Genomic DNA, 24,453 nt, shown 5'->3' with positions numbered 1-24,453 from the left:
ACTCCTTTTTAACAGGAAGAAACCTCCAGCAGAACCAGGCTCAGTGTGAGCGGCCATCTGCCACGACCGACTGGGGGTTTGAGAGAACAGAGCAGAGACACAAAGAGAACAAAGAAGCACTGATCCAGGAGTACTTTCTATGGGAAGGAAAAGTAAATGTTAATGGATGTAGCTCCTTTAGTTGTTTCACCTAGAAACTCTGAGCCAGTTTTCAAGGTTAGAGTCTGAAAGAGAGCACATAGAGTTAGTCACAGTAAAAGCTCAGTCAATCGCCATGTCTAGGAGAGAGAAAGGGTTAAACACTGAAAGACAGGGCTATGTGGATCATCGGTAGAAGGTGAGCATTAAGTTGTTGCCAGCAGAAGCTTGGACGATGCCCCTCTCCAGAAAGTTGTCACAGGTAGACACAAAGTCAGGCCAGGTGTAGCTTCTAGGAAGAGAAAAGAGAGAGAACATAAAGTTAGAAGCTGAAAAAACAGCAAATAATGCAAAATTGGAGAGTAGTGTGAGAATGTAGCGAAGAGGGTGAAAGTGGTCATTATGTCCTCCAGCAGCCTAAGCCTATAGCAGCATAACTACACAGATAGTTTCAGTTCAGATTATTTAGTTAAACGGCGCTTATTTACAACAATGTCGTCTCAAGGCACCCCACAAAGGTTCCCACTGATGGTCATTGTTATACTAAAAACCACAAGGATTGGGATACCTCTCTCTGTCAGACTGATTATAACCATTGGAAAAGAGAAGGGGTCATACAGGTAGCAGAAATGGAGGGTGTGTTTGCACCTCAACCATAACTGAGCCGGTTTAGGCTAAACCTGACTCCCCTTTACTCCATCCAACAGGGAGGGAAGAAGACAGAGGTAAAAATAAGGAAGATAGCTCAGGATAACCTAAGCCACTCTAACTATAAGCTTTATCAAAAAGGAAAGCTTTAAGCCTAGCCTTAAAAGTAGACAGGGTGTCTGCCTCACGGACTAAAACTGGGAGCTGGTTCCACAAGAGTGGAGCCTGATAACTAAAGGATCTTCCTCCCATTCTACTTCTAGAGACTCTAGGAACCACCAGTAAACCTGCAGTCTGAGAACGAAGTGCTCTGTTAGGAACATATGGAACCATCAGATCTCTGATGTATGATGGAGCTAAATCATGTGAGGAGGAGAATTTTAAATTCTATTCTGGATTTAACAGGGAGCCAATGAAGGGAAGCTAAAGTTTGGGAAATATGATCTCCCTTTTTAATTTTAATCAGAACTCTTGCTGCAGCATTTTGAATCAGCTGAAGGCTTTTAACTGCATTTTGTGGACATCCTGATAGTAAAGAATTACAATAGTCCAGCCTTGAAGTAACAAATGCATGGACTAGTTTTTCAGCGTCACTCCTGGATAGGATATTTCTAATTTTGGCAATGTTGGTGAAAGAAGGAAATCCTAGAAACCTGTTTAATATAGGATTTAAATGACATGTCCTGGTCAAAAATAACACTAAGGTTTTTAACTTTATTATTGGAGGTCAATTTAATGCCATCCAGGTTAAGTGACTAGTTTCTTTTTCAAAGACTCCGGTACAAAGACGACAACTTCTGTCTTGTCTGAATTTTGAAACAGAAAATTTAAAGTCATCCAAGTTTTTATATCTTCAAGACATGGTTGTAGTCTATCGAACTGGTTGGGCTCATCAGGATTTATGGATAAGTAAAGCTGAGTATCATCAGCGTAAAGTGAAAATTTATCCCATGCTGCCTGATAATTTGACCTATTGGAAGCATATATATAGTAAAGAGAATTGGCCCAAGTACTGAACCCTGTGGTACTCCACAATTAACCCTGGAGTTTGAAGATGATTTATCATTTACATGAACAAACTGGAATCTGTCAGACAGATAAAATTTAAACCAGCCTAGCGCTGTTCCCCTGATCCCTACAGCAGAGCTGTTTCAGTGCTATGATGACCTCGGAAGCCTGACTCAAACTCTTCAAACAGGTCATTGCTGTGTAAATGCTCACACATTTGATTAGCAACTATTTTCTCAAGAATTTTAGATAAGAATGGAAGATTGGATATAGGTCTGTAATTTTTCAAGTCATCTCGATCAAGCGAAGGTTTCTTAAGTAAAGGTTTAATTACAGCTAACTTAAAAGCTTGTGGTACATATCCATTTACGAAGGATAGGTTAATCATACTTAAAATGGGGCTGGTAATCAGAGGGAACACTTCCTTAAATAATTTGGTTGGGATTGGGTCTAACAAACGAGTTGAAGGTTTAGATGAAGCTAATATTTCTGATAACTCAGGAAGCTCCACAGGATCAAACAGTCCAAACACAGATCAGGTTCTACAGTTACTTCCAATGTTGTCTCACTTGCTGAGGATGAAGTAATCATCTTCGGGAGTATGTCAAAGATTTTATATTTAATAGAATCAATTTTATTTAAGAAGAATCCCATAAAGTCATGACTGCTGAGAGCTAAGGGAATGGATGGCTCAACAGAGCTAAAACTAAGTGTAAGTTTAGCAGCTGTACTAAAGAGAAACCTAGGATTATTCTTGTTCTCTTCTATTAATGATGAGAAATAAGCTGTTCTGGTTAAATGACCACAATCGAATATTAGTGTCTATGTGGTAACATTTACGTCAATCAAAAAAATAATAAATTAATAAACAGTCAGTCACTTATTCCATAGTGGGTTGCAGGGGAGCTGGTGCCTATCTCCAGCAGTCTATGGGCAAGAGGCGGGGTACACCCTGGACAGGTCGCCAGTCCATTGCAGGGCAACACACAGACAACCATACACAAACTCATTCATACACCTAAGAGCAATTTAGAGTGACCAATTAACCTAACAGGCATGTCTTTGGACTGTGGGAGGAAGCTGGAGTACCCAGTGAGAACACACGCATGCACGGGGAGAACATGCAAACTCCATGCAGAAAGACCCCCAGACGGGAATTGAACCAAGGATCTTCTTGCTGCAAGGCAACAGTGCTACCAACTGCGCCAAATTTCTCAAAAAAATGTACACAAATGTTTTAAATGAGGCATACCTGGTTACTGTTTTGTGCCTTGCAGACACAGTCAAGTCTTGATTTGTACCGAATGTCTTACAATTAAAATAGCTTGTCACTTACTCATTCTCTTTAGAAAACGAAAGCGTCTCATGGATCAACCCAGCATTAGTTTCAGTTGTTACCTTTGAAATTAAAGCAAAAGCTTTTCCTTTGAGGGAGATTTGTATTTCTTTGTAGCACAACAGAGTTTACAGCCCTTTGTTAAACAAATTTATTCCTCTAAAGGCCATTACTCTGAAGGCAGACAAGAAAAAGCTAAAGAATCGTATCTATCTTTGTCTTCTGTTAATGATTTTTTTACAAGAATGGCTCTGTCACGTATAACTTTTGAAACATTCTGTATTAGATTGAATTAACAAGTCTGGCAATATTGGACAGACCTATGAATATTTTTTCATACATTGATATTAATAGCAGAGTTGTACATGAACAGCTCAATATTTGTAAAAATATGGGGTACATTGTATTCTCTCGTAGCCATGAATCAAAATTTTCACTCTATATTATCTGGAAAAATATTGACTAGAAATTTTGTTTTACCTGAACTGTTTGGCTGTTATGATCCTTTGCAAAAGAGGTCTGTGTTTATACTCGATGCATGATTAGGGAAAAACATTGAGGCAAAACCTGAATGGCATCATCTGTCATGATGGGGAGGAAAGGAGGAGTCTTTTCTGAGTTTTACAGGTTTGTTTATGTCTGTTAGATTCTAGCACAGGCTTGTAGTCAGAGACACGCCTGTACCCTGACTTGGAATGGTTCCATCAGATTGAATTAATAAATCAATAAATCTGATAAAAGCTGTTTATGTTTAACCTTACTTCTTCAGCAATTTTACTTTTTTCTTTTTTCCAGATGTCAACATTTTGATGTATAAAGTGTTCAGTACTATGGCACTTCTCCACATTAGCTGCTACCTCTGATAAAAGAAATATATAAAATTCCTTAAAAATAATAACTTCCTATTGCATTAGCATACTCTCCCACTAAACAAATGTAACATTCGAATTTTTAATTTAGGCACATTTATTCATTCAGGGTAAGGACCCAAGTTCATGATGCCACTGAGTACAATAAATATGAGTTCAACCTGAAAAGACGCACAAGAAGAAACAAGATGGCGATTAGAAAAGTTTATTGATAAAAGTTAATATCTTTGGCGCTCCGACTCTGGAGGAAGACGTGAATGCTGAGAATGACATGAGCTTGACTAGAAGGTAAGGGAGCCGGGAGGAGTATGGAAGGGAGATGGTGGAAGTGGGGCGGAGGAGGGTCAAAGCTCAGTTGAAGACCGGGGAATCCATGACTAGAGGTCCTTAAAAGCGAAGCCTCGGAGGATGATTGGTTGAAGACACATGCTGATCTGACGCTGATTGGATGGAGGAGTCATAGGACAACTGGGGGGTGGAGGTGAGTCTTTCAGTTTGAATTTTCGTCAAAGCTTCATTTAAAAATATTTAGAAAATTGCATAAAATATTTAGAGGTGAGATTATTTTACTGTAAACAAACGTGAATTTATATGAATATGAATTTATATTGATAAAGTAATTTTAAGGCCTTTTACACATTAAGAGTTAGTTTCATCTATACAACCTTGATGTGTTGGCTCTTTTTAATAGTTTAAAGCAGTGTGACCCATGAAGTATTAGAATTTCATAAAATCTACATCTGGTATATTTGTTGAACAAGATTATTTCAAACACAAAAGTTGTAAAATAAGATTTAAGCTGGAGCCAGAGAGCAAACTACTGAGAAGAATACAATTGACTAAGAATGAGTCTTACACTGCCCAACTTCACTATAATTTACTATGGGACATTTGAATTAAATGAATAAACTCAATGATTATTTTCACGCACAACAAATTTACGAGGTAAATTTCTGAAATCGTTCTTTTTCTTTGTCTTAATCTTTTGTCAGGACTTAACAAAAGGGAAAAAAATATATTTTAGCAGAATTAAAAAAAACAACAAGCTATTGAAAGCTACCAGACAGATTTTTTTTGCAAAATCAATCAAACATCTTGAGAATAACATTTAATGGCCAGTTTAACTGTTTTGTTGTAAAACAATGTTTAATCAATATGCAATCTACTCTCACCAAAACAAGATTCCACACAGACGCCTCTAGTGAATTCACATAAGGCTTCTTTGTTACAAATGTTTAAATCATTTTCCCTCTTCAAGGATGTTTACTTGTTTTCTGTACAGCCGCAGCCATGCATGTTTAGGAACGCTGTGTTGATTTCAGGAAAACTGAGCAACACCAGAACACACAGAGGCGGATCTGCAGAAATGACCTGGAATAGACCTTGACTGCTTTACAATCTGCTGTATGTCAAAGTTTTAATCCACAATGACGCTAACTAATGTACGCTGATCAGTGTCTGAGCTACTGCACCCTGTTGGCGGTCAAACGCCTCGGAGCTCCTCCGGAACTTGGTCCCCATGAAGTGATCACACACTTTATCTAACACTGACTCTTTAAGGAACGACTCTCAACCAGTTTCTAACTTTTAGCTCTTTTAATCTAAATTAAGGCAGAGGAATGATTACAGAGATTAGTGCTGAGGCTCCCGTCTCGGATCGTCGCCGTCTGTTAGAGGATGACGAAGAGCCTCGATAGAAGGTCACATATAGTTTTTATATCTGGCACCCCAATGCAATGGATGTGCCCTCCCTCAGTGATTATCAGTAGACTATGTGTCACCATTGTGGTGTCTATCTGTTAGATTGTGTAGTAGCGGGTGTCCATCCTTAATCTAAGTGTGTTGTAGCTTTCCAATCAACCCAGTAATACCAGCTGCTCCACTATCAACCCCAGTGCCCCAGCCTCAGGTCATTTATGACAAACCTTGGGCCATTTATCCTTGTAATGTGTGTCGATGAGCATTCTTATCCTATTGTAACAAAAGGGAAACATTAGAACTTATACTTTACATTACTATGGTATAAATGGGAAAAACAGCTGAGTCATATTAATAAAGGTTATTCCTAACATCAGTTTGATTCTTGTGTCTCTTGCGCTGTCATCAACACAAATCCATGTGAAACAGAGAAAAGCTGCAAAATCCTCCTGCTTAAATCCATACTTCATTATCCAGCTGTATTTTAATTTTGCAGATCATCCTGTGGACCAGCACCTAAACAACATACAGATATTCAGTACACCCGGAATCCATGTGTGTAAGAAATAAACACTATATAGGTCTATTTGAATCCAGACACAATAGGGGTTTGTCACTGAGAGTGAGCACAACAAAGAAAACGTTACTCAATGCAAAACAAGGAAGAGCACCGACCATAAAACTGCTTTCACCACACCAACCAATCAGACAAAATGCTTGTCTTGCTTAGTAAGTGATATTTACTGTGATCTGAAATGCCTTTCAAAAGTATGCCTGCCCCCTCAATGTATTTTATTAGGAATATGTGTAATAGACTACAAAATACCACTTAATTGTGAACTAGTAGGAAATTGATACACAATTCTCACAGTGGAATGAAAACAATGCTTGCTGAAAGATATTGAAATTGGTTAAAATGGCAAGGCAAGTTTATTTGTAAGCACATTTCAGCAAAAAGACAATTCAAAATGACAAAAAGCAATAAAAAGTACATTACAGTGGCATGATAGAGGAAGGTAGAGAAAGTTGGACTACAGACTGAAATAATTCAACTTTTTAGTAAAATCTTAAGACTAAATGAACCCCCTGCAGGAAAATTCCAAATTATAACCCATTCACTGATGCACTCTGTGCTTGTTGGTCCATATTTATGGACCATAAAATCAAACATTTCTCCCTGGGGGAGGAGGTTATTCCTTAGAACCCTTCTGACCCATTACGTGCCTGAGTAATGGGGGGATATATCTTTAAAGCCTGTCCATATCTGGACCAAGAGTCAGAGCCTTCTCAGCACTCTGTAACCTTCCCCCTAACTTTTTCTGGGAGATTCCAGCTCAGCCTTGTTCAGTTCTAGGGTGAAATCTCCCAAATCACCTTTGTCCATAGTAGAGAACTTTGTTATAAGTTTACAGGGCTTTTTTAAAATTGTATCTTTTTAAATCTTATGTAATTTGTTTTTTATTTTTAGGCCTTTGTGTAAATATTTTGTTATTGTAATGCACTCAATGCTTTTAAGCTTATATTTTTTTAACATAAAATCAAACGTTTCTCTCTTGGGAGGAGGCATCTCCTTAGAACTGTTCTGACCCATTTTATGTCTTAGCAATGGGGGAATATTCCTGTTAAAACTGGTCCACGTCTGGACCAAGAGTCAGATGCTTCCTGGTGGTCTGTACCTTCTTCCTAACTTCTAGGAGAACCCAGCTCATCCACAGTCTGTCACAGAGGGATCTTTTACAGTAAACTATTTCTCACTGTGGACAGCGAGGTCCTTTCACATGGGCCCTGTACATATCACACATATGTTTCTGGAACATCCTGACCACAAACAGGCTTGTCATAAGCTGGATGATGATGTAGGTTTTGTAGAGAAAATGTGAGATTTCGATGTGGAGCAAACTGTATTTCGATCTTGACAAGGTTTTTTTTTAGATAGCCATAAATAATTCACAGTAAGATCTATGTATACATGTTTATCCTATAATGTAAGCAATAAAAAATGAATCTGTTCTGCTACACCATCTATAATCTTATCACTCCCCAGTATATTTCAGAGGTGGAGAGAGTACAAAAATAATGTACTCAAGTAAAAGTACAGTTTGGTAAAATTGTACCTAAAAAAGTCCCTCTCGTGCATTTCAGGAAGGAGATGAGATCCTGGTCTCAAACTGTTTTTAATTAAAGGTGAAACTTTATGAATGAAAATGCAACCCAAAGATAAAACATGTCCACGTGTAACTTTATGAATCTTTGGGAGGTATTATGAGTAAACATAACTTCCCAATTTTCTTCTGTCAGCTGCTATCATTAGGATTCTCTGCAGCTGATCATCTCCCTCATCTCAGCATCCTTCTCTGTCTCACCAACTCCTCTGCATCTATGAAGCTTCTCTATGGTTTCCCTCTTCCCCAGAACCTGGCTGTTCTGATATTCTTCCCGTCCTTTGTCTAATATATTCACTATCCCTCCAGTCTAATAGTTTTAAATACCGAACTCCAAGCGCCTTCTCCTGTTTTCATATTTAGACCACACCGGGTGCCACTCCTGTCAGCTAAGAACAGGAAACTGAGGCTACAATTCGCACAAAATTGGACAATAGAAGATTGGAAAAACGATGCCTGGTCTGATGAGTCTAGATTTCTGCTGCGACATTCGGATGGTAGGGTCAGAATTTGGAGTCAACAGCATGAAAGCATGGATCCAGCCTGCCTTGTATCAACGCTTCAGGCTGGTTGTGTAATGGTGTGGGGGATATTTTCTTGGCACACTTTGGGCCCATAAGTACTAATTTAGCATTGTGTCAACGCCACAGCCTACCTGATTATTGTTGCTGACCATGTCCATCCCTTTATGACCACAGTGTACCCATCTTCTGATAGTTACTACGAGCAGGATAACGTACCATGTCATAAAGCACGAATCATCTCAGACTGGTTTCTTGAACATGACAATGAGTTCACTGTACTCAAATGGCCTCCATAGTCACCAGATCTCAATCCAATAGAGCACCTTTGGCATGTGGTGGAACGAGAGATTCGCATCATAGATGTGCAGCCGACAAATCTGCAGCATCTGTGTGATGCTATTATGTCAATATGGACCAAACTCTCTGAGGAATGTTTCCAGTACCTTGTTGAATCTATGAAACGAAGGATTAAGGGAGTTCTGAAGGCAAATGGGGGTCCAACCCGGTACTAGCAAGGCGTATATATATATATATATATATATATATATATATATATATATATATATATACTGCTCAAAAAAAAAGGGAACACTTAAACAACACAATATAACTCCAAGTAAATCAAACTTCTGTGAAATCAAACTGTCCACTTAGGAAGCAACATTGATTGACAATCAATTTCACATGCTGTTGTGTAAATGGAATTGACAACAAGGGGAAATGTTTGGCGATTAGCAAGACACACTCAATAAAGGAGTGGTTCTGCAGGTGGGGACCACAGACCACTTCTCAGTACCGATGCTTTCTGGCTGATGTTTTGGTCACTTTTGAATGTTGGTGGTGCTTTCACACTCGTGGTAGCATGAGACGGACTCTACAAACCACACAAGTGGCTCAGGTAGTGCAGCTCATCCAGGATGGCACATCAATGTGAGCTTTGGCAAGAAGGTTTGCTGTGTCTGTCAGCGTAGTGTCCAGAGCCTGGAGGCGCTACCAGGAGACAGGCCAGTACACCAGGCGACGTGGAGGAGGCCGTAGGAGGGCAACATACCAGCAGCAGGACTGCTACCTCCACCTTTGTGCAAGGAGGAACAGGAGGAGCACTGCCAGAGCCCTGCAAAATGACCTCCAGCAGGCCACAAATGTGCATGTGTCTGCACAAACGGTTAGAAGCCGCCTCCATGAGGATGGTATGAGGGCCCGACGTCCACAAATGGGGGTTGTGCTCACAGCCCAACACCGTGCAGGACGCTTGGCATTTGTCAGAGAACACCAGGATTGGTAAATTCACCACTGGAGCCCTGTGCTCTTCACAGATGAAAGCAGGTTCACACTGAGCACATGTGACAGACGTGACAGAGTCTGGAGACACGGTGGAGAACGATGTGCTGCCTGCAACATCCTTCAGCAAGACCAGTTTGGCAGTGGGTCAGTAATGGTGTGGGGTGGCATTTTGTTCAACGGCCGCATGGCCCTCCATGTGCTCGCCAGAGGTAGCCTGACTGCCATTAGGTACCGAGATGAGATCCTCAGACCCTTTGTGAGACCATATGCTGGTGAGGTTGTCCCTGGGTTCCTCCTAATGCAGGACAATGCTAGACCTCATGTGGCTGGAGTGTGTCAGCAGTTTCTGCAAGATGGAGACATTGAAGCTATGGACTGGACCGCCCGTTCCCCAGACCCGAATCCCATTGAGCACATCTGGGACATCATGTCTTGCTCCATCCACCAACGTCATGTTGCACCACAGACTGTCCAGGAGTTGGCGGATGCTTTAGTCCAGTTCTGGGAGGAGATCCCTCAGGAGACCATCCACCATCTCATCAGGAGCATGCCCAGGCATTGTAGGGAGGTCATACAGGACCGTGGAGGCCACACACAATACTGAGCCTCATTTTAACTTGTTTTAAGGACATTACATCAAAGTTGGATCAGCCTGTAGTCTGTTTTTCCACTTTAATTTTGTGTGTGACTTTAAATCCAGGCCTCCATTGGTTAATAAATTTGATTTCCATTGATGATTTTTGTCTGATTTTGTTGTCAGCACATTCAACTTTGTACAGAACAAAGTATTCAATGAGAATATTTTTTTCATTCAGATCTAGAATGTGTTATTTGAGTGTTCCATTTATTTTTTTGAGCAGTGTATATATAAGTATGTATTTCTTTTGTAGCTGCTTTAGTAGCCTACATCTTTAGTAGAATTTATTTCTTTAATTTGCGGCTGTCGTGCAAGGGCGTGCTCCTACACGGGCTGAACCACCGGCCCACTAACCCACCAAGGAAATCCCAGGTAGTCTCGTATGCCAGTCCGCCCCTGCCCCGAACTGTCGGTAGAGGTCCACTAAAAACACCTTGATAATGATTGCTTGAACTTTGTTCAGCAACTGAATAAAATTCTCTTTAAAGATTTACGATTTAAAAGGTTAAATGATATACATTTAACCATTGTGGTTGTGGGAGTTGTTTTCCAGGTAACAGCCAGAGACCAATCGCCATGGCTGCAGGTGAGATGTCTGCACGTGGAAACAGGAACAATGACATGTGTAAAGTTCAAGGGTATGAAAACGTCTGAATGTTTATGCCATCATAAGAAAACTATAACCTACACATATTTGTGAAAGCAGTTTTAAAAAACAAGATTCTAATAATGTATATAAAGTTGACTGTAAGACCTAAACATTTTATTTATAAATAATTTAGTAAACTAAACGATAACAGATTCGCTGATTATGATCTATACGCTGGCAGCTCTTTAGCCTACTATCACCACCCATTAGGCGCTTATGTGACAGAAAGGCTGTATGTCAGTTTCTGTTAACAGTGGCTTGTCCTATAAGCGCACACGGAAGACGTGATTGGTTGACATGATGATTTCTAATCCAAAAAGGAGGAGCAGCGTACATGCTGATTGGTCAGAAAGGTTATCCGTCGGAGAGCGTCGGTTTCCTCCTGCAGCCGAGCTGCAGCTGCTGCTGCTCTGGTGACGGTTGTCTTCTGCCAGTCCGGCTCATCAAACAATGATATCTATGCTGTTCACGGCTCTAATTATTTCATCGACGGGTATATCTGACACTTGGTTCTGATTCTGCCCCGAACAGGTAGGTGCTTTCTGTAAGCGATCAGCTAATCTTTAACGTTGAAGGCATCTCGCCGCTGCATAGTAGATGGCACGACGGGAGAGAAGCGCGTTTTTTTTCCGCTGTTCAGCGGATTTCTTGGTATTGGTTAAGCGCAGTGAAGGTTTCACTTGATCGGAGATAACATGTAGCCGAGCGTTCATCTTAGACATAATTGCACGTTTAATTTAAATGTCTCTAAATTAAAAACTGCCCAGCCGATCAGGTGCAGATCAGCTTTTCTGACAGCTCCCAGCAGCAACAGGCCCATTTAGGCCTGGTTTCAGTTCGCACAGACCCACATAAACCCGTCTAATTTGTTACTCGACATTGTTTTTCATCTTTATCTATAAATATTTCAAAGGATGTCAGGGCTCGTTGGTCGCCGAAGGGCGTGGACCTGGGATGGAGCTATGTTACGTAATGCTCCATTCATCTCTCACGCCTCTCCTCCTCATCCTCGGCACATGTTCATCCCACTGATCTGCCTCAGCTCCCTGCCCTCCCCACAGCGCAAGGAACGGAAGTACGGGAGCTCCTAAACCATCCAAGGATCCTGATTAGATATGTTCCCATAAATGTGAGCATTCAGCCCTCTCAAACCCATATGTCCCACATTCATAATTTTGTCATGATTTTGACAAAAAAGTCTTTTTTTTCTTAATCACTTTTTGGGATTTTTTTTTAAGGGCAGTTCAGAATTTTTGAAGTGAGTTTCTCTGAAAAGCTTATAATCAGTTTATATCTTTCCTGTACTAAATAAGTTCTCTAAGCATCTTCCTTTAGTTTAAATGCAGATTAGTTGGACCTGGAGGCTAAAGCTAACACTCAGACAGGAGCAATGACCAAGTGCGCTCTCTGAAAACAACTCCAGTCCCCAAAACATCTGCATGGAATATGCAAACGATATTTTATGAACATTTGTATTGTTTACATTGGACAGATATTTACACAGAAGCTGATGATTATTTAAACAGGAAATGGAGGTTGGAACTGTTGCATCACCACTGATCTTGCATAAAATGCACTGTGAGGAGAACATGACAAATGTTTTGAAAAACCAATAACTATGTTATTGGTTTTTCCTTATGTGTTTTATACTGGAAAATAATTGGTTGTGCACTGTCTCAAACTTTCAATTCCTGTTTAAATAATTATTAATTCTGGTAAATAACCATACAAAATTGAAAGATAACAATGGTTTAAAGGTCCATAGAATATCAACAGGCATGACAAGATAAGAGAGTGTGGCAGTAACTTAATATTCAAGGCAAATAATCATCACATTTTGACTGATGGATTGTAAAGGCTTTCAAAGTCAAGCAACTTTTTCACGTGTGTTTTTCAGCACCCTTTACATTTATTGGTGCCAATAGTAAAAATATAGGGAAAAAAACCTTAATACAAATTCATCTTCACAATAAAAATTTTAGAAACTTTTAATTTCAGTGCATTTATAAAGTGGGGAATAAATTCCCCAGAGTAAAATACAGTCACCGCTGTTAACAACTTGTACATGCCATTTTTGCACACAGAACCAAACTTAGTTTTCTTCTGAAACTTTTCACATGGTTGGAGCATACAGAAAGAAAGATGTTTGACCATTCTTTTTTGCACAATCTCTCCAGGTTGTCTAGAGTCCCAGGTTGTCAAATGCTCTTATCTCTTCAGTTCAGGCCACAGGTTTTCTGCCCATTTAAAAAGATGATTTTGTGTTTGGTGAACCATTTCTGTTTTAATCTGGTGATGTCTTCTGGATCATTTTCCTGTTGAGAGACCTATTGCTGACTCATTTTCAGTGTTCTGGCCAAAACCACTAGATTTGTTGTTCTGATATTGTCCTTTTCGTTTATGATGGGATGCACTCTAAATGGGTGCCCTTAGAAGAGAAGTGTGCCCACATTATGACATATCTTCCAACATACTTAACAGTGGGCAGTTACCAGTCAATCATCCCTTGTTTCACATCAGAGATTTTTTTTTTACCTCCCTTACCATCCTCCTTGTTACTGTACATGGAAACAAGTTATGGGTTACAATAATCCAACGCAACATAAAAATAGGTACAATTTCTTTGCTTTTTCTTCATTGATTGCAGTGAGTAACGGCGTTAAGAGTACTGGTTTTCTTCCCTTCAGATAAGACTTTATTCATTTCCCAAAGGGGGAATGGAATTGTCACCGCAGCAAGACAGAGTAAATGGTGAACATTTAGGAAGACCATTTAAAGAAAATTATTAATAAAAGCAAATAGTGCAAACAGTGCAAGCAAACAATCAACAAAAAATGCTATATCTAAAATAAATGTTACAACTAATATGTAGACTATATACATAGAAAGCAGAGATAAATAAATGAGGTGAAACTTATATTTATTGGCAGTATTGTACATGTACTTGTACTCGTCGTCTTCCGCTTATCCAGGACCGGGTCGCGGGGGCAGCAGACTCAGCAGAGACGCCCAGACGTCCCTCTCTCCAGACACCTCCTCCAGTTCCTCCAGGGGGAGCCCAAGGCATTCCCAGGCCAGCCGAGAGACATAGTCCCTCCAGCGTGTCCTGGGCCGTCCGCTGGGCCTCCTCCCGGTGGGACGTGCCTGGAACACCTCCCAAGGAAGGCGTCCAGGAGGCATCCGGTATAGATGCCCGAGCCACCTCAACTGGCTCCTCTCGATGTGGAGGAGCAGTGGCTCTACTCCGAGCCCCTCCCGGATGGCCGAGCTCCTCACCCTATCTCTAAGGGAGTGCCTGGCCACTCTACAGAGGAAGCTCATTTCAGCCGCTTGGATCTCGTTCTTTCGGTCATGACCCAAAGTTCATGGCCATAGGTGAGGGTAGGAAGGTAGACCGACCAGTAAATTGAGAGCTTGGCTTTTCGGCTCAGCTCTCTCTTCACCACAACGGACCGGCACAGTGTCCCCATTACTGTGGCAGCCGCACCGATCCGTTTGTCTGGAACTCCCCTCCAACCTGAAGAGGACAAGCCACCCTTTTCCGGTCGAGTACCATGGCCTCGGACTTGGAGGAGCTGATCTTCATCCCAGCCGCTTCACACTCGGCTGCGAACCGCCACAGCGCATGCTGTAGGTCTTGGCTAGAGGGGGCCATCAGGACCACGTCATCTGCAAAAAGAAGAGATGAAATCCTCTGGTCCCCAAACCAGACCCCCTCCGGCCCTTGGCTGCGTCTAGAAATCCTGTCCATAAAAGTTATGAACAGGACCGGTGACGAAGGACAGCCCTGCCGGAGTCCAACATGCACCGGGAACAGGTCCGACTTAGTGCCGGCAATGCGAACCAAACTCCTGCTCCGGATGGCCCCCGATTCCATACTCCTGGAGCACCCCCCACAAGGCATCACGAGGGACACTTTCTCCAGGTCCACAAAACACATGTGAACCGGTTGGGCAAACTTCCATGTATCAGCCACAGCCTGCTGCTGAAGGAGCTGCTCAGTGTGCCCACAGTGTTGTAGAGGGGATGAGAAGCGTTATTCATGATGGATATCAGCTTGAACAACATCCTCCTCTCCCCCAACTCCACTGTCGATTCTAGGGGACACGCCACAACTGCACTGGCCCTCCTGACCAGCTTGTCCAGTCTATTCCTGTCCTGCTCTGTGTAGTCACTCCCCCAGCAGACCCCAGCATAGAACACTGCAGAGGCTACCAGAGTGTCGTTGATATTCCTTTAATGAAAACATTAGTTCAGAAATTAAGAAATGAAACTGATGTTGATGGATATATTCATGTGCAGTTTACTGATCATTCAGAGGCTATATTTTTAATTTTATGAGCACGAGTAAGTGTCAAGTTGGTAGCAATGAAGGTATTTTCTGACAAATTAAATGTCTTACATCTTCACTTTAACAGCATGTTCTCTGTGGTTATGAGAACTAGTCCTTTGTTGCATCTCATGTTTCTAGCCCAGAGAAACAACATCATGGACTGCATCAGTTACAATTGTTTTAAATGATTTGTTAGGTGTGCCGATAGGTGTAACACTGGTGGTATAATTAAAGTTTGATTTTCCCGTCTATATAATTGAACCTAAATTAAAGGTTGGTCATTGCTTAATCTATTTTAGCATGTGCTTACATTAGTGCAATGATTGCTTTTTACAGGTACAGCTCAACAAATTTTTAATTTTATTGAAAAGTTTATTTATTTCAGGAACTTCCTATGTGAAACACATTATATAGATTAATTACAAATAGACTGACATTTTAAGTTTTATTTTCGTTAATTATGATAATTTTCCATGGAAACATGGAACATAAAAATCACATGAATAAACTTTGGTCATTTCTAAACTTAGGATTTGATTGCCTGTGCATGTTTCTGAAATTAATGTTATAATCAGAAACCAGTAATTCACAAGGAACAACTGGTTATTTGATTATAGTTTTAAAATACAATATTAAAATGAAAAAATATATATTTTGTGGTTAAAAACAGATTAGTCAAAATTGAATCTGGTTTAATTTCCATTTTTAAAATTATATAAAAAAAAAAGTTTAATTTTTTTAAACAGAAGCCTAACTCTGCAACCATTGTGAACTGTGACTGTAGGAAGAGTCGTTTCTTGTGTACACATCAAAGGTGCTGTCGCAGCTATTATATTTCACCACAAAACATATTTGTTTTTCTTGGCCAGCGATTTTATGTTTTTATTATTTAAAAAATGAAAACAAAAGCAAAGCAAAGATGAAATCTGTTTTGACCTCAAAAAATAAAAACTGTTTGTATCTGAGTTTAATAATCAGTATTATATGAGCGAAAATACAACAACCGATTATTTTTTGTTTTTCACTAGTGATATTTTACCAAAACATGTTCGGACATTTTTGCAATCAGGCTTAATTTGAGTTAAGTGCTGCCGTGCACAGATATCACAGTTGTTAGAAGGACACAGTGGGCTTTTAATTGTTTTGTTTTGTTTTAATCAAATAATTGAGTTAGTTTGTAGTCTTAAAAAACTAAATTCAAAGCAAATAGAGTTTGTTGATTTGTTTTGTAATAGGCTTAATATTGACAGAAGAATTTCAGATTGTTTTTCTTGAGAGAAAGCTCCAATACCTGGTATTTCCAGTAGAGAACTGTTCCCATCACAGTTGGGCCTTCTCCAACAAGCCAGTACAATGACACAGACGCACAGCAAACATGTGTAACTGCAGAGTTTTTATGGTCTACTCTAACTAAAGCAACTTTCTTATCTTTACTCAGGTTATTTGCAGCAGATCTGTGGTAAACTGACAGCACAACCACGCAGCCAGCCAGCTGACATTTGTACACTGATAGCGCTTATTTAAGCAAATCTAATGCAAACACACCCATTAGTAATGGAGGTAAGGTGAATTCTGCGAATTGTATAAGAACATAAAAAACAAACTGAGAACCAGCCTTTAACACTAACCTGCAACAGTTGTATGTAAATGAGACAACATGAGATCAACCTAGTACCACAAGACACACCACATCACTGTAGTAAAATGACATCAGTCAAATGTATATATTTTAAAATTCTTATCGTAGAACTGGGCGGTATACCGGCTTATTCGGTATGCCGGTGGTAATTTCTCCTCCAATATGAATTTTTTTTATACAACCATACTGTGGCATAGCTGAGAAAACAGCTGTAACCCTTCCAACAGGCAGCAATTTATATAATATTGTTTACAGCTAGAAGCACTGCAGAGCGTTGCGTGGAACGGCAACACCAAACGCCAGATAAGGCAGAGCTCGCTAACTAGTCAGGTAGCATAACAATCTGTTAGCTAACAGCTGGGAGAGTCTGTGTGGCTATTGTAGGTTAGATTAAAGAACAGAAAACAGATGGTGGATAAAGTAAGTGAGACTGGAGATGTAAAATGAATAAAAATAAAAATTTGGGATGATTTTATACCCCCAATTGGGTTTTCAGTGTTTCTGAACCTCTATTACTAGTGTAAATTCCATCTCCTATAAAAATTGTCACAAGGTTTATTAAATAAATTAAAATACTCAGGTCTTATTTAGTTTGTAACATTAAAGTGAAGCTCTCAAAAACAGTGCTTTAAGACTTATTGTCAAATAATTTAGTATGTATCATTAGTCCATACATTGTAATTTTTGTGTGGTTCTACTCAAAAAACATTGAAAATGTGTGCCTTTGTGTTTTCACAAAAGAAGGTGTCATGAATTTCATACTGTGTTTTTTTTATAGAATCTCTGTTCAGGCTCAGGTTTGAGAAGTCTCAATATTTTCAGTTTTGAAGTAGAGGTGTACAGCTACAGTCTAGACTTAATTTAAAGGAAAGTCCATTTGTTTTGTGTCAATATGAAGCTCTGAAACAAATTCCAACTTTAGCAACTAACAATTAGCCAGTTGCAAAAATTGTGAAAATCGTTCTTTTCTTGTCTGTTACTCTTTCACAATTTTTTAAATCAGGTTCCAAAATGCTACCACAAAAACGGTTAAAGGTAGAGGAAGCTTTTTCATTGCTTATACAGCCAAGTGTTGTCAGCTAGCCTGATGTTTGGTCTTTAGTAGAAAACTATATAAACGCTTCTGACCAATTACTTAAAGACTAGTTCCTGTCCTACTTCAAAATGACATTGATATAGCTTAAGGCACTCACCAACAGCCCATAACAAGAGCTCAAATGAGAAAAGCATCCAGGTAGCACTTTGCGAGACAGACTTCACTTAGACAAGAAATCTTAACCCATTTTAATGTATCATCCTTAGGAATACCAAATAAATTATGCAATTTACTATTATGCTATTTAAGTCAAGCACACACCCATAGATAGTAAGTTTTTCTATGTCAGATTCAACTCTTCATTGCCTCTTTCCTCTTTCCCCTCTAGTCTCCTGGTTGCGATGGCCACGGTAGTGATGGAGCAGATTGGTCGGCTTTTCATCAACGCCCAGCAGCTGCGGCAGATTCCTCAGCTGCTTGAGTCAGCCTTTCCCACCCTGCCCTGCACTGTGAAGATTTCTGATGTCCCCAGGGTGTTCCGCGAGCGCCACATCCTCACAGGCTATAGGCAGACGGACCAAAGCTGGCGGTACTACTTCCTCACCCTCTTCCAGAGGCACAATGAAACCCTCAATGTGTGGACCCATCTGCTGGCAGCCCTCATCATCCTCGTCAAGTGCCAGGAGATCTCAGAAACGGTGGATTTTCTGCGTGACCCTCACGCCCAGCCCCTCTTCATCGTTCTTCTGGCAGCCTTTACCTACCTCTCCTTTAGTGCTCTTGCCCACCTCCTCTCTTCCAAGTCAGAGCTCTCATACTACACCTTCTACTTCCTCGACTATGTCGGGGTGTCCGTCTACCAATACGGGAGTGCTCTGGCACACTACTATTACGCAATAGAGAAGGAGTGGCACAGTTCAGTGCAGGGCTTCTTCCTGCACACTGCTGCATTTTTGGCTTGGCTTACGTGCTTCGGGTGCTGCTACGGCAAATACGCAAGGCATGACCTGCCCAAGTTTGCCCACAAGCTCCTCCAAGTGGTACCCTCAGCCTTGGCTTACTGCTTAGACATCAGCCCCGTGGTCCACCGCATCTACAGCTGCTACTGGGAGGGCTGCTCTGACCCAATAGTGTCATACCACGTCTACCATGTGATCTTCTTCCTAATCAGCGCCTATTTCTTTTGCTGCCCACACCCAGAGAGTCTGCTCCCTGGGAAGTGTGACTTCTTTGGCCAGGGCCACCAGATCTTCCACGTGCTGGTGGTGGTGTGCACCCTGATTCAGATTGAAGCACTGCGGACTGACTTTACAGAGCGCCGACCGCTCTACGAGCGCCTCCACGGAGACATCGCCCATGACGCTGTGGCGCTCTTCATCTTCACCACCTGCTGCTGCGCTCTCACCGCATTTTATGTGCGTAACCGCGTGCGTGCCTCCCTCTATGAAAAGAAGGAGTGAGGATAGAGTTAATCCAAAAGCAAGGAAGGTTAAATTATCTTAGTCTGTAGTGGTGGTTTTAAAATAATTAACATGTTTTCGTCTATGAGAAATATTGGTTTGTGACAGTGACTTCTGCTTATTCCTTTTGCCAAACTACAGTGAAGTAACGTGACTGAGGATGTGATTTTGTGACTTACAATTACAAAAGGGGAAACTTGGATTGTGTCAGTAGCCATGCTAATTCTACTCAACTGTTTTACTTTAACATGCAACAACTGTTATTTTATCCAGGTGAGCAGATACATTGAAAGGTGTTTTTAAATGCCCTCTTAACTTTATTCTGTATAAGCTACCTGCCTTAATCAGATTGTAGCATTGTAAGTTATGCAAACAGTTCACTCAAAATTTATAGACTGGAATCTAATAATTTCGAACTAATATCTTTTTCCTACAGATTTATACCCAGCCTTTTAGTATCAAAGCAGGTATATTTGTCTTTATTGAATAGTTTTGACTTTTTAAACTGTGGTTCTATAAAGTTATTAAAAGTAATGATTCCCTTACATGTTGTAGACAGATGCTATATGAGCAAGAGTTTGTAGAAAAATGAATAAATCTTCAGAGTGGTGGTAGGGTAACGGCTAGTCTGATGGAAGGCCTCACAATGAGACTGGTTTAAAATTCTGAGACGAGGAAACTCCCCTGCATTGTTTTTAAGTTTAAGCTAAAGGAACCTTCATGGTGTGTATGGAGGAAAATAATATTGTAGAAGAGAAAAAGGCAAACACAACTTAGTGTAGCGGTTTTCAATCCTGGTTCTCAAGACCCACTGTTCTTCATGTTTACACGTGTCTCTGCTCCAGCACACCTGAATTAAATGATGTGATTAGTGAACGACTTAGTGAACGATACAGATAAAAATGCAAACAAAAACGATTTTCGAAACTGAATCTCAAAAGGTGGATCAGTCCTCTGTGAGTCAGTCAAGCAAGTATTCTTGAATCTGACGTTCAGTATAGGCTCAGCAGCAGTGACATATGATCCTGGGGGAGGAGTCGTCCAGAGGAACCGATCAACCAATCAGAGAAGGACTTCTGAAAAATTGAAAGTAGAGCTGCACAATATCAGAAACGTTTGTAATTGCTATGCTGTTCCTAAATATAGAATTAATGATTTTGTTTTTTATGATTAACCCGCATTTTTCTAAATCTTTTCGTACATTTTCTTACTCACAATGTCTCCACCACTTGTGAGCTTTAGCATCTCAGCAGCTAAATGTATAAATCAAGTATGGGCATAGAGGGCAGTAAATGTCTTTCTAGCAGGTCAAAAATATTATTGGAATGCAGAATTTTCATGCATGCATAATAAGCTACCAAATACTGCATACAAGCTATCCTTTGTGATTGCAATATTGTACACATTGATATTGAAAGCATGAAATTATTTCATAAATTGTGCAGTCCAATGTTAGAGCTATGTCATGTTTTACAGCCAATAATAAATGGATATGATTTTTTTTTTTTTTCATTCAGACATCACATAGACTTATTTTCAATAACAAAAATGTCAATAATCTATCACTTACTAAACTATCTCTTGGCTGAGGCTGTGTCCACATTTAACCACTTTGAAAAAGTTGTACAAACTATACAGTAGGTTCAAATTCAAGGTTTGACACCATCAGTACAAACAATAATGAAAATTCAATTTTAAATTAGTAAAAGATCATGCCATTCTGAACCATCTCTATTCTTCTATTCTGTCACATTATGATGAACAGGTGCTGTTGGGAATAAACTTCTGTGTAATGACAACCTGTCAAAGTCACATGCTTATATTTTGAGAATCCAGGGCTGCTATCTCTGGGAGTAAGTTATTTTGACTAAACCTTCGGTTCTATGCAGATATTTTGAAAATATCTGGAGAAAAGCAGTTAAAGGAATGGTTAAAGTTCACATTCAAACACGGTTACAGGAACTTTTACAGCAAATAACTTTACAGAACCTCTGCTAAAAATGTAAAACTATCCACTTAGTTTATCCTGGCTATGACAATGCCTGGCAAGAACTGTGAGCATATTTGAGGAAACTTTAGAAATCTGTCTGAAAACCACATTTTGTATTTATATAAGCCGAGATATTTATTTGGCGAACATCTTTTAAAAATGAGTCTGGTACTCTTTATTGGTTCACTGATGGATCACTGAAGTATTTTTCGTTGTAACAAATACAATTCATGTTGCTTTCGACCTAAGGGCTGAAACGTCAGCATTCGCCTCACATCCCATGATGTCAGTACTTTGCGTGCATGTTTTTAATTACAGTGACAGCGAGAAACAATGGAATGGAATGTTCAGGTTTTAAAGACATTTTTTTGTATTGTTTTGGTCTTTTTTTATGTGCCTCTACGCATGTCCTTTGGTACATACTGTGGATGTTTAGTGCGTGAATGTCAATGAAAGCTTAGCCTTGCACTTTTTTCTTACCTTGTAAATAAGTTATATTTCTCTCTAGGGAGCTACGTCTCATTTTTACTACATCTCACACAATTCAGAACTGTTTTTGTTTTGTAATGGATTACAGTACATTCATATTTCTGTCAGATTTTATTGGTACTAATACATTGTTTCATACAGCGTTGTTACTCTGAAAAAGACATTTATTGTCCTCAGAGTCCTTGGTTGACTTTTTTTTTATGAGACTGTCTCACATGACTTTATTGTAAATGTCACTTGGATTTTTATCATAAAATCTCAAATGTCAGAAATGATCAATATTCATTACCTCGGTCTCTGTTCATGACTGCATTTAATGTGCCAATGAATCTGTTATTACTTCAGTGATGATGGTACTACTGAGAGATGACTGATCTGAATTTTTTTGTCATGGCCTGACTATAATGCTGTTACTGGTGAGGTGTAAGCATAACAGTCCAAAAATGTGAGTCACGTAATGTTAATTGTGGCATTTATAACTCGGTCTCTTTATGCACTGCCTGAATCAACATTGTACATACTGTAACTGACAGTGCTGGCTATGTTTACAAGCATGAAAACTGTACCCGGTCCTTCTGGTTTTGCGTGGGTTCTCTGAAATGATGTAATGTTAAAATAAGCCTGGAGGATAAAGACTGGATTCAAGTTCAGTTGCTGTGAAGAAGTGATCTGGGGGGCAACGGGATTCAGGATGTCTTTACACTGTCTAATGTTTAACTGAAAGGTGTCACTATAGGCAAATGATTTCCAGTTGGAAAATGATGTCTGTAAACATCTCACCAGCCCTTCTTGTATAGTAACATAAGGACCAAAGCAGTGATTAGGCATTAACCTTTATGTCCTCTGTGAATTATTAAAAAGGAGAGGGAACAGCTACAGAGCTCATAACAGCATAGATAATCTCATAGATTATCTGAGTTGCATAGTAATAAAACGTGACAGGGATTCTTAATAAAATATGGAGTATTCTTTGTTTGTCTGTGTGTAAACATAGCCTCAGATGGCACCTTAAGTTTCTCTTTAATTCCTTTCAGAAAAGTAAGGTCAGAGGGATCAGAATGGTTTCTGACTCTAACAATATCTGTAACTGACTGTACTAATATTCTGTGCTATTTAAGAAAATAAAGTGTTACTGTAACTTAAAGAATTGTTTGTTTCCTACCTAATAAACCTGACAAGACATCAATTTGGTGCTACTTAATGCTTTAGTAAAATGAATGAAAAAAACTTAAAAATGCACAGTTAAGCCCACAGTTATTTATAGCCCAGGCAGATTTTGATTTCAGATCATTTTCATTTAAACAAAAACTTGGTTTCCAATATGAATTGACATTGCTTGATATTATTTGAGAGATGCCTGTTATAATATTAAAAGTTAAAAAACTTTACTTACATTTTTTAAAAATAGCATGTTGAAAATGATTTAAACCTTTCACAATAATCGATGGAAAAATCCTTATTGGCATTAAATCCTTCTAATTGCTGACCAGCATTTTGCATGCTTCAGTGGTCTTTTGTTAATTTATCTTTGATGATGAGCTCCAAGTTTGTCAGGTTTGAAGGCATCCTTACCATCACCCTAAATCTTTAGCCCCTTTACAGATTCTCTATCAGATTCGAGTCGGACTCTGACTAGGCAACTCTAAAATGTTAATATTATTTCTATAATGAAGAAACATAATGGATAAAATGAAAATATTACTTTAAACTTAAATCTACCAAAGCTATGAATAGTTCGGGTGTAACTGCACAGTGTGTGGACGAGTCATGTTGATTTGAAAGCATCACAACTCTGTATGAACATTATTATAAGTCCAAATATTCAGATTTTATGGAATTTCTGTACCATAATTGTTGGCTTTAGGGAGCTGAAAGTTTCAATATGTGATGCAAACTGGACATGGAAAATACAGTGAGTCTTACATAAACCTTTAGTTGCCCAGGATGAACGCATAACCTATATCTTACATCAGTTCCTGGGTTATTGTATTGTAACATTAAAATCTTAAAAAGTTGCGTTTTCTAAACATGTCACTGAAATCGCAAGTCGATACAAAAAAGTTATTCACAAAAGCAGTTTAAACGTCTTCATCAATACATTGTGTACTACTACTGAAATATTTAAGGAATCTGGAGAAATTTTAAGGGGCGCACCTTTAAATATGTCCTGTGACAGACTGGCAACCTGTCCAGGGTGTACCCCGCCTCTCGCCCATAGACTGCTGGAGATAGGCACCAGCTTCCCCGCGACCCACTATGGAATACATGGTAGAAAATGACTGACTGACTGATTGACCTTTAAATATCTGATCTCTAAAGGCAGCATTGCATCTAGAAGCATAATTCTTTACAACACATGCAGAGGTGAGTAGAGGAGCCAAAATTGTACTCAAGTAAGCGTAGTATAATTACAAAATTACAACTTCAGATGGAAGAAATATTTATCTAAATCAATTTTTTCAGTATCAAATTTCTCTTGTCATTCTCTCCATGAGCTTCATGAGGTGGTCACCTGAAATGGTTTTTCAGTCATCACAGCAAAAGGCAGCTACT

The 24,453-nt window shown here is 39.6% G+C and overlaps 1 protein-coding gene across 1 annotated transcript; it reads left to right on the top strand.

The window, feature by feature from the left end:
- The first annotated feature begins 11,321 nt into the window (after positions 1-11,321).
- Positions 11,322-23,044, top strand: paqr7b (progestin and adipoQ receptor family member VII, b). The gene is made up of 2 exons (XM_047361880.1): positions 11,322-11,484; positions 18,350-23,044. The coding sequence occupies exon 2, from the start codon at positions 18,363-18,365 to the stop codon at positions 19,419-19,421; it is 1,059 nt and encodes a 352-aa protein (XP_047217836.1). The 5' UTR covers positions 11,322-11,484; positions 18,350-18,362; the 3' UTR covers positions 19,422-23,044.
- The last annotated feature ends 1,409 nt before the right edge of the window (positions 23,045-24,453 follow it).

Source organism: Girardinichthys multiradiatus, chromosome 3 (genome assembly GCF_021462225.1).
Source record: "Girardinichthys multiradiatus isolate DD_20200921_A chromosome 3, DD_fGirMul_XY1, whole genome shotgun sequence".
NCBI lineage: Eukaryota > Metazoa > Chordata > Actinopteri > Cyprinodontiformes > Goodeidae > Girardinichthys > Girardinichthys multiradiatus.
This window is presented reverse-complemented; position numbering and strand designations above follow the sequence as displayed.

Bases quoted from the DNA above. Each gene is read 5' to 3' on its own strand.
- paqr7b (XM_047361880.1), top strand. From the start codon at position 18,363: ATGGCCACGGTAGTGATGGAGCAGATTGGTCGGCTTTTCATCAACGCC.